This window comes from Ochotona princeps, chromosome 31, assembly GCF_030435755.1.
Source record: "Ochotona princeps isolate mOchPri1 chromosome 31, mOchPri1.hap1, whole genome shotgun sequence".
Classification (NCBI taxonomy): domain Eukaryota; kingdom Metazoa; phylum Chordata; class Mammalia; order Lagomorpha; family Ochotonidae; genus Ochotona; species Ochotona princeps.
In genome coordinates, this window is record NC_080862.1 from 8,041,239 (window position 1) to 8,052,143 (window position 10,905).

Below are 10,905 nucleotides of genomic sequence, written 5' to 3' on the forward strand. Positions count from 1 at the left end.
ATGTGCCCTTGGGTTTGAGAGGCCACGGGGAGCTTGTGTCTTTGGAGAGTGCGGGCCGAGAGAAGACAGGTCCCTTCGCACACATGGCCTGAGCAGGAGTCGTGCTCACTGGCATGTCAACCCCTGAGCCTGGTGGCAAGCAGCCAAGACGTGTCTTAATGAAAATTTATAGTTGAGATTATAATAGGGCAAATCATGTTTAGCAAATCAACTGAGTGACCCCCAAAGGGTCCGGAACACACAGCGGCAGCCACTAAAGGCTTGTTGGGTGAGGATTGCTGTTACCGAAGACTTAGCATCGCATTAGCAAAGAAGCACGGTCGACTTAAGTGGGTGCGGGCACTAAAGGGATCAGGCAGTTAAGCGGTTTTCCCTGCAAAGCATGACTCTGGATCCGTTCTGCTCTTGTTAAGCGATTGAGGAGAGCAGTGTGTGCTTGGCTGTGGCCACGTGTGCCCAGCAGCCCAGCAGCCAGCTACCACCTCCCCAGAACCACGCCCCCTCCCACCTCACAAAATGGCCCTGCTTCTGGAAGGAAGGTTAATATTAGGTGAAAAAAAATAAAAAGATGAGCGCCAATCATAAACCCCCCACTCCCGCCCCACACTGCACCCCAGCTCCAAGCTGTTTCTATTCGCTTTTTCATCCGACGTGAAAAATCTGTGCAGATCAGAAAGCTGCCTAGCTTTCTGGCACCATGTCTCCCCACCCCTTACCCTGGCCCACCCTAACCTGGCATCTTTCCCCTTCATCTCCAGTCCCCGCCGCAGAGCCCATAGAGTATGCTCAGTTCCCCTTCTACCTCAACGGCCTGCGGGACACCTCTGACTTCGTGGAAGCCATTGAGAAAGTGCGGAGCATCTGCAGCAACTTCAGCAGCCTGGGGCTGTCGAGCTACCCCAACGGCTACCCCTTCCTCTTCTGGGAGCAGTACATCGGCCTCCGGCACTGGCTGCTGCTGTCCATTAGCGTGGTGTTGGCCTGTACGTTCCTGGTGTGCGCCGTCTTCCTGCTGAACCCCTGGACCGCCGGCATCATCGTGAGTCACCACAAGCGTCTTTGTGGAAGGCAAATTCCTTTCGGCATAGCTCTTGCTGCAGCCGGAAAGTCGTGTTTATGTCTGGACCTCTAGAGGAGGGTATAGATTGCATCAGCCATTAATGTATTTATTCGACCGGAGGTAGCGAGGTTCGCGGCTAAGGTGGACCCTCTCGGATGGTTGTGATGGGGTGGGGAGTGTGGGGGAGGGTTGCTCCCCCCCCCCCGCCTCCCTGTCTGCAGCTGTAAAATCCTTCTGCAAAAGATAGGAAGCTTTTAAAACGTGCACTCCCCCGAGAGCTCAGAGCATTTCTTAAAGAAAAAGCAGTCCAGCTTCACTATTTATTTTTTAAATATTGTTATTGAAAAGTGGCCTATGGGGTCTTCAGTCTAGTCTTGAGAATACTTAGAAGGGAGGACCGCGGAATGTGGAGAAAGTGGCTCTGAGGCACTGCGTAGGTCTGTGCGTGTGAGCTTGAACTCCCGGGAGGGACGTGACACAGTGCTGTTGCTGACCTGTGTGCTCTGCCTGCCTTGCTTCTCCAGAATATTCCAGACTGTAAGTCAGTTTCTTATAGCGTCTTATTAAAGTCATGGCGATGTTTTCGCTTCCTGGAACTATGGTATAGCCTTTAAAAAGCCCAAAATACAGAAATGGGCCTTTGTTTGGCTTTTTGGAGTCTGCACAGCAGATTCACAAACAGGTGACAGTTGAACAGAGGCGTTTGCACAGGACACAGACCACTGTCCATCTTTGACCAGGAAGAAAGAGCACTTCCTGCTTTGTAGAGCTGTGGGGGATGGGATTGTGTCCACCCCTCCCCCTCCTCCCAAGAAACGCCAGCATCCACCTGCCACATCTTCCCTCCATCTCCTGCTCCTGGTGTTCCCAGGAACACGGAAGGTGGAAGCTTTGCTCTGGACTTAGCTTTGCTCTGGTCTGCCCAGTTGCTCCCCAAATGAAGAGAGCAGTCGTCTTGATGCTGGCCTCACCTGGGCTCTGCCCACAAGAACAGCCATTCGTCCTCAGCCGATCTGTGGTCGTAAGAGTGGCGCCCCCAAAACTTGAACGTTCAAGTTGGGAGCTGCAAGTGATCTCTGATGGCTGTTGTCAAAGCAGAGGGGAGGGGGTTTGTGTGAGATGACGGTCATCAGTTAATCTTTGGTTCTAGGACCAATCTGTTCATTCTCACAACCCTTATTATAAAAGTGGAAGTGCTGCGTAAATAGGTGTTACCCTGTATGGCTTGCTTAGGAAACACCCAGAAGGAGAAATGCTTGTATATGATGTATGTAGAATTGGAAGCTAAGTGATGGCTTCATTCCTAGGCGGGGTCTTCAGAAGTTCATGGCAAGTACAGATGACGAATAAACCACCTGTGCCTTTCAAAGCATCTTTGCCCCAAAGCAACTTTATCTATTCTACTGTCTTCCATGCTTCTGAAGTCCCTTTGTGGATTGGAAAATTTCTCAGCCTTACAAATTGACTGCCCTGCTCCGCACCCCGACCCTACTTCCCAGCAGGAAGTAAACCGGACACCAGCTGGACAGGGCCGCAGGTGTTTGCTGCTCACTGATCACCACGTGTCTTCTTCCAGGTGATGGTCCTGGCTTTGATGACCATCGAGCTGTTTGGCATGATGGGCCTCATTGGAATCAAGCTGAGCGCGGTGCCCGTGGTCATCCTGATCGCGTCTGTGGGCATAGGAGTGGAGTTCACTGTCCACGTTGCTTTGGTACGAGAGGAGAGCGGAGAAGGGAGCGACATGTCCTCTGGTTTATTTGGGTCTAGAACTGGGAACCTTTCTGAATATCCCATGCATCCCAGGGAGAGGGCTACGGACAGCACAGGAGTCCCAGGCTGTGGGGGGTGGAGGTGCCTGACCACTGTCCTTCTTGGACAGTCAGAGGAAAAGGGCTTGGCAGTTAGCTGGGCCTTGTGGGAACTCTGCTCACTAGGTGTTGGCCAGCATTCATGTTGCTTTGGGACCTGAAGTTGTGGGCTTTCTTCCTGAACTAGGTTAGGTGTAGGGTGTGTATGCGTATGGCCATGTGTGCTTGGAAAGCAGGTGGGGAGTTCAAGATAGAACGAGACCTCACTCACGGACATAGACACTATTAGCTGGATAAATGCAACTTTTAGTCCTGTATTTTTTTATGATACCTTTGTGGTGCTTATCTGTACAACAGACATAATTGCGCAAAGCAGTGATGGAAATTCTTGTCTTAGCATAATGATGAGGAAATACAATGGGTCTTCAAGAAGTTCATGGGGAAGGCTTAGGATGAAAAACTCCTATGCATGGCTTTGAAAATGGTTTGTGTCAGACAGAATAAACTGAGCTTCTAATACCACATATCCATGAACTTTGTGAAGCCCAACCACCTGTGACACCAAGCGAGGATCATTTTGGAAGCAATGTCTTTAGACCCATCCAAACCTGTGGGCATACTGTTACTGTTTTTGCTACTCTGGCTCTAGCATGGGAGTGGCAGGTGATTGTGTAAGGGGTCAAAGAACAGAGAAGGGAAGGGCTCCAAGTCATGACCCGACAACAGAACAGGTCATTGTAGAGTAAGCGTAGACTTAGCCTGATGAGCAAGTCCAGTGGTCCAAGCCAAGCACTGGGCAGTGGGCTGTGAGAAGCTTACACACATGGACAACAAAGCTGACCAGGCCATCTCCCAACTCTCTCTGCTCACAGGCCTTCCTGACCGCCATTGGCGATAAGAACCGACGGGCTGTGCTTGCCTTGGAGCACATGTTCGCCCCTGTCCTGGATGGCGCCGTGTCCACTCTGTTAGGAGTGCTGATGCTGGCAGGGTCTGAGTTTGATTTCATTGTCAGGTAAGTGGGAGCATGGGGGAGCTTTAGGGCCAGCAGCAACACAGGCAGCTACACAGCTCAGAGCCAGAGAAATATCCCTTTCCCTTGCTGGTATCCCCAGGTTAGGGTGTTGGGGACATCCGCTCTCAATCCCAGCTTTCTGCAAGCATCACCCCCGGGAGGCATCCAGAGAGCTCAAGGGGTTAGGTCTCTGCCAGCCCCATGGGAGGCCTGAGTTCCTAGCTCCTGGCTTGAGCCTGGCCCAGCCCCAGCCACCAGCAGGCGTGTGAGAAATGAGCTAGCAGCAGATGGAAGATCTTACCTAGCTGCCTCACAAATAAGTAAATACAAGAAAGGAAGTTGAGATGAGGTGCCAAGATTTCCTAGTTGAACCCCAGTAAGATGTAAGAAGCACTGCGCGTTGGACATTTTTGGATGCCTGTCTTGGAGTCTCAAGGCAAAGCCTTTCTGGTTGACTTCATCAAGAATGTGGCTTTGTGAAGTCTCAGAATTAGAGGTAGCTTTCCTTTGGGGACAAATTGGAGAGCTGCAGAACAAGAAAGACCATCTTCCCTGGACAACCCTGACTGTTTGAGTGCCAGGCGCTTTTGGATGAAAAGCTGTTGCTTTGTGGAGAGGCGAGATCAAGATACTACAGCATTAGAACGTGGATAGGGCAGACCCAGATGTGGGAACTGATTGACTTGTTTGGGGAGAGATGCTTGTCTCTGCGCATTGAAGGGTTTGTGGGAGAGAGACGGTACCCCTGTCATCTTCGAGTTAAGAAGAGGAGCCAGTAGTCTCACCATGTTTTATTTATCAGAGTCCATTGGACTCCTCGTGGGGTTTCAATCTCGTATAGTAAGAAGAGACCTCCATTCAGCCTGGGCCATGATCTCTCATAAATAATTCAGAAACCAGGGCTGACACAGGGTGTGCCAGGAACTCCCCACGGAAATCGGGATGTAATGAATCCTTTCGGTTTTGGGGTGCCACCTGAATGAGGGCATGTAGCCACTAAGTGGCAAGGGGGACAGTTGCTTGTTGCCCTATACAGACACCGTGATTTCCATTTTCCGAAACTGGCTGGAACAGCCTGATAAAGCACTCTCCGAGGTTGAACAAATGAACAGACGTTGTATACACTAAGCCGTCAGGAATCTAATTGGTCTGTTTATGCTGCGGGCAGATGGATGGAAGGCAAATGGCTTAATGCCTGCTGCTGATATATGTGCCTGCGCCGAACGTCCCAGCGGTTTACATTAGAGCAAGACGCTGGCGGCTCAGTTTTATACTAGTACAGCTCAGAAGTTTCTGGTGTTTACAATAGCCACGAGGTATTTGTGTTTTTATAGGGGATCCTTTCTGCTTTCATCTGCTGCTGAAGCCTATAGAGACAGGGCAAAGTGGGGTGCCTGTTCCGTTTGCACAACCCCGGAGGACCATTGGCAGACCAGATACCTTGTCCTTGCCGCTTCCCAAACCATGCCCACTGCCATCCTTGTGGCCCCCCAGAAATCATTAGTTCCAGAAATGCCGCCTCCCCACGCTGCACCAGAGAGCATCCGCCAGGCCCACCTTGGTGCCCGTGAAAGCTCACAGGCCTTTGCCCTCTGCCACCAACGGTGGGAAAGCGGACCTGCTCATGTATGCTGCTCTCCTTTCGGTTGGCATTGGCCGAACGCGAGCATTCAGAGGTACTCAATTGTGCAACAAAAGCCAGCCAGCAGAACAGCCCCGCCATTGTGGAGAGCCCACACCCAGCACAATACCCAGCTCTCACAGAATGGGCAGCATTCTCCTTGGAGACAGTGCTGGCTCCTGTCTTCCTAAGGGCTTGCTGTCAGAGCTCTTTGGTTTAAAAAAAAATGCTTGAAACTTGCAGAATTTCTGGCAAAAGTTGTGATTGGTGTGAAGGCTCAAGGGGCAGGGAGCAGCCTCACCTGATCTCCCACTGACTACAGACTTTATGAATTAAGAAATTGACCCTCCTGTCTCTTCCCAAAATGCAGGGACATTTCACAGTGGGTTAGCTGCCCACAGAAGCAAAGGGGGTTTTCCTCCTGGACTAAACGGTTGCGCCTCTGTACGCTTCACTCCACTGTCATTCCTATTGGGGTCTCCTGCAGGTCCCTTGGCATGGGGGCCCCTTGGCATAGTCGACGCCTTCACTTTGCGTCTACACAGCCCTCCGCTGGCGTTCTGTGTTTTTCTGTGTTTTCATGGTACATTCATCAAGAATGTCATGCGCCCCTCCCACCCCCAGAGTTCAGCCAAGTCCCAAAGGGATTTTATCTTTTCTTCCCTTCTCTGAGTGGTGAGTTGCACGTTTACACACCAGCGAGCCTCCTGCTGAACCTGAGCAGTCATCTGGAGGCTTGCTTAGAACGCTGGCATGCAGCAGGGGTCGTGTCGTTGACAAGGATTACCCTCTCTCTTCTAGGTATTTCTTCGCTGTGCTGGCCATTCTAACAATCCTGGGCGTCCTCAATGGACTGGTGTTGCTCCCAGTCCTGCTGTCTTTCTTTGGGCCGTATCCTGAGGTTAGTCCCCAGGCCGCCGGGTGCTGGGCGTGCATGCTGCGGGTACAGCTTTCCCTGGGGCTGCCCTGCGTGTAGACATGGATCTGTTTCCACACTGGCTTTACTTACTGTGTCAGGACAGTCATGGTGGGCTGGTTTTATTGGTTTCTTGGTTGGCCCTCCTCTGTTTCTTTCATTGAATACCTTTGTTGGGGTGAGGGTGTGGGCACAGGTCTGCTTCTATCTGGGGTTTTTTAAGCCAGCCAATGAGAAGTCTGCATCTGTATAATTGAACCTCCTCCCCAGTCAAGATGACTCTTAGCTTTAACCAAGAGTCAAAAAGTACGCTTCCCACCTCTTTGGTCTCACCCACGGGACTTGAGGTGGCATAGACGAGGGGAGGTGAACATGGTGTAGCATGCAGGGCTCCAGGGCACCACACTTGGAACGTGGCGAAGTGTGTGTGGCCAACAAGCTAACTGGACCGTGACACCTCCCAACAGGTATCTCCAGCCAATGGTCTCAGCCGGCTGCCCACCCCATCACCTGAGCCACCCCCGGGCATGGTCCGCTTCTCCATGCCCCCCGGCCATATGAACAGTGGCTCCGATTCCTCTGACTCCGAGTACAGCTCGCAGACCACGGTGTCAGGCCTCAGCGAAGAACTCCAGCATTATGAGACAGAGCGGGGTCCCAGGGGCCCTGCCCACCAGGTGATGGTAGAGGCCACGGAGAACCCCGTCTTTGCCCGCTCCTCTGTAAGTCACTCCAGGGCACCAGGGAGGGTCTACGCATAGGTCGAATCTAAGCTGAGCAGTCAGGCAGCCTTCGGGAATTTACAGATCACACTGTGATCCCTAAGATGGTTCCCCCAGCCCCCATGCATGCACACACCACACACACACACACACACACACACACACACACACACACACACACACACACACACACACACACCGTCAGTACCAGGAGCTCTGCCTGGCAAGCCCAGGGAAGTCTCCAGGCTCCTGTTGCTGCACCGGGGCCCCCCTGCTGTCCCTCCAGGAAATGGGTATTCCAGTCCCAGGCCGGAGCAGCCCTTCCGTGAAAGAGTGAGGGGCCAGCCAAATAACCTAAATTGTCCTCCCCTCACCCCCCATGAGGATCCCCGCTGAGCTGTAGTGTGAATCTGGTTTTGTCCAGCGGGAGTCTAAAAATAGGTACAAGCTGAACGACTTTGAAGTTGGTCACGGTCCTGGTGATTGACATGGTCACTGTGCCGCTCCAGGCTTTGTATAGAGACCCAGAGAGCAGAGTCCTTTAACAGTCAGGCAGAGAGAGCTGTGCCGCTGTCCCATGGAACTTTCTGCAACTATCGAAACCACAGCCGCACTCTCCCAGGCACTCAGCTCTCCCAAGGCCAGGAGCTACCTGCAGCCAGCCAGCCGCCACACATGGCCAGTGAGCCCGGTCAGATGGCTCATACGTAGTCCAGCTCTCCCCACTGGGAGTGGTAGGTTGTAGAGTGGTGCTCAGGGCCTGATCAGACTGGGCAGGGTGGCGTAAAGGGAGCAGCTGGCCGCTGTCTGACCACAGCCCTGTGTGTGTGACCAGCTCTTCTAGGGGAAATGCCTGGAACGTAGCAAAGCAAGCCCTCTTTTGGGGCCTGGGGGTTGTGAACAGAAGTGTCTTTGGGGGAGGAACAGCCTGGGTGTTTGCCTGCAATTGCCTGGGCTCTTTGCAAAGCCCAGTACAGACTGTGCCCAGTACCACCACCTTAATCCACCTTCCCCACTCTGCAGGTGGTACATCCCGAATCCCGGCATCACCTGCCCTCCAACACTCGCCAGCAGCAGCTCCTGGACTCAGGGCCCCTGTCCCCTGGACGGCAGAGCCAGCAGCCCCGCAGGGACCTCCCCAGAGAAGGCTTGCGGCCGCCCCCCTACCGACCACGCAGAGACGCTTTTGAAATCTCTACTGAAGGTCACTCTGGCCCCAGCCACAGGGACCGCGGGCCACGCGTGCACAATACCCGGAATCCGACATCGTCCAGCGCCTCCTCCACAGCCACCCCGGGCAGCACATTGCCAGGCTACTGCCAGCCCATCACCACCGTGACAGCCTCTGCTTCCGTGACCGTAGCCGTGCACCCCCCGCCAGTCCCTGGCCCCCTTGGACCTGGGCGGAATCCCCGCGGTGGCCTCTGCCCCGGCTACGAGGGCTACCCCGAGACTGAACCTGGGCTGTTTGAGGACCCCCATGTCCCTTTCCACGTGCGCTGTGAGAGAAGAGACTCCAAGGTGGAGATCATAGAGCTGCAGGACCTGGAGTGTGAGCAGCGCGCCCGGAGAGGCAGCTCGGCCTGAGGTGCGTTTGTCGGGAATGGGCGACTGGGGACCACCTGCAGCATTGGTACTCCCCACATCTCACCCTGCAACGTGTGCAAGCTGCCATCCCACAGGAATCAACCCGATTGCAGACGGGTCTGTCCTACCCCCACTGTGAACCAGTTGAGGGAGTCGTTAAAACTCACAGCCCCTGACCGACTTGCCTTTCTCCTACTTGCTGTTTTTTTTTATTTTGTTTTGTTTTTTAAGATTTATTGCGTATTTGAATGGCAGAATTACAAAGAGAGAGAAAGATCTTCTATCCATTGGTTCGGTCCCCAAATGGCCAGAATGGCTGGGGTTATGCTAGGCCAAAGCTAGGAGCTTCATCTGGGTCTCCCATGTGGGCGCAGGATCCCAAGGACTTGGGTCGTCCTCCAGTGCTTTTCTGAGCATATTATAAGAGATGGACTGAAAGTGGAGCAGCCGGGACTTGAACTGACGCACGTGTGGAATGCCGGCACCCTGAGCTGGCACTGTGCCAGCCTTTATTTGCAAGTCTTCATTGAAGAGCCAGGGCAGCCGCCATGGGTCTCCATGGCGGCTAATGCCTACACCACCCCAAGAAAGCTTGTCTGGCTGGGACCACCAGGAGTCTGGGTACTCTCTGTCAGGGCTAAATGCCCAACTGGACATGACCAGCGGGTCCCAGTGTCCTCAGTCCCCAACACCTCACTGGTCACCTTGTCCAGCCTTCGTCCGTTGTAAATGTGGACTTGGGCACCTAGTGCCCAGTTTAACTTCGCTTTTTTTTTTCTTCCTTTTAAAGGGTCGTTAAAATCTGAAGCAAAGAGGCCAAAGATTGGAAGCCCCGCCCCCCCAGCCCCTTCCAGAACTGCTTGGAACTATGGGAGAGATGAGCTGTGTGTGGGCCGGAAAGCAGTTTCACTGTTACTGTAACGGACTGTATTATTTGTGAGATATTTCTATACATATTTAAGAAGTGTACACATATGTAATATAGGACAGAACATGTTAAAGTGGTGTCGTCTGTCTGGGGGTTTCTTCCCTCCTGCCTTCTGTGCCCCACCCTCCCTCGCCCCTGGGAGCAGAAGGGGTGGCAAAGAGGGAAAGGCCACCACAGGTTCCTCCCTGTTTGTGCATTGGCCCCAGTGCTACAACCAAGCTTAACGTAGTCTTCAGTTCCAGCCTATGTTGCTGCTGCTTCAAGATTGTACAATTTACCTGTATAATTCTATGCAAATATGGCTTAGGTGATAGGGTGGTTTTTGTAAAAGTTTCTGTTTAAACTATTTGAAATTTGCATATCACAACCCTGTGGTAGTATGAAATGTTGCCGTTAACTTGCAGACACGCTATGCGTGATAATTTTTGTTGTTGTTGTTGAACGAGCAGATACAAAGAAAGCATGGTAATGCCAGTGGCTTCCTTAGGCATATGGCGTGTGAACTCATGTACTGTATTGTAAGGGTTTTTTGGGGGAGGAGGTGGTGCTGTTTGTTTTTTTTGTTTGTTTGTTTTTTTTTAACCTGTCTTTAGCCCTCTACTACCCTAGTAGGTTGAAAAAGTCAGGATGCCTTTATCTAAACTCTGTGCTGGCGAAGGGCTAGCCGACTCCAAACAACCACCTTGACCTTTGCAAATAACCCAGGATGACCCACCTCCCCAAGGTCACCGTCAGAAGCCCCAGCTTGGGGTCTTTGGTGTGGAGCTGAAACACCTGCTCTTCTTGAGCTAAGTAGGGTGCCTCATGGCAGGCCCTCCCAAGGCCACAAGGGTGTACTACAAAATGAGGACAGCAGGATCGCGGCCCTCTCCTCATCAACACACGCATCCCACGATGTAAGAGCAGATTACTCCAGCGCCAGGCAGGAGCAACTGCCCTCTTCATCCCGGGCCCAGGCCTAGAACTACCCTCTCTCTCTCATTGGGACAGCTGAAGGGAGCTTTCTGGGTCTGCTTGCACCTGTAGGAAGTGTAGGCATCCAGTAGGGTGACCCCCACCCCTGGGTCCCCAGGCCTGGCCAGGAAGAGCTTTGCAAGGGCTCTTCGCCCTGTGTTTGTGTTACGGGTGCTCACCTGCCAAAGAGATGACCCCACCCCTCCTCTTGCCACTCTTCACGTGAGAGCTGGGAGGGTACCAATGGTTTACTCTCAGCCAGGCGTCAAGGTTTGCTTCTGCATGGATTTT

At 52.9% G+C, this 10,905-nt stretch overlaps 1 protein-coding gene across 2 annotated transcripts in view; it reads left to right on the forward strand.

Moving 5' to 3' along the window:
• PTCH1 (patched 1) overlaps nt 1-10,189 on the forward strand; it is a 57,481-nt gene extending 47,292 nt beyond the window's left edge. The window contains exons 18-24 of one of the 2 annotated variants that reach the window (XM_004591810.2): nt 759-1,039; nt 2,637-2,774; nt 3,744-3,886; nt 6,309-6,408; nt 6,891-7,145; nt 8,169-8,733; nt 9,523-10,189. In XM_004591810.2, the coding sequence (XP_004591867.2) occupies nt 759-1,039; nt 2,637-2,774; nt 3,744-3,886; nt 6,309-6,408; nt 6,891-7,145; nt 8,169-8,732 (1,481 nt within the window). In that variant the 3' untranslated portion in view covers nt 8,733; nt 9,523-10,189. Of the gene's footprint in view, nt 1-758; nt 1,040-2,636; nt 2,775-3,743; nt 3,887-6,308; nt 6,409-6,890; nt 7,146-8,168; nt 9,085-9,522 lie in introns of those variants that run through there. The other variant, XM_058657336.1, reaches the window with a different exon arrangement.
• Nucleotides 10,190-10,905: the final 716 nt, after the last annotated feature.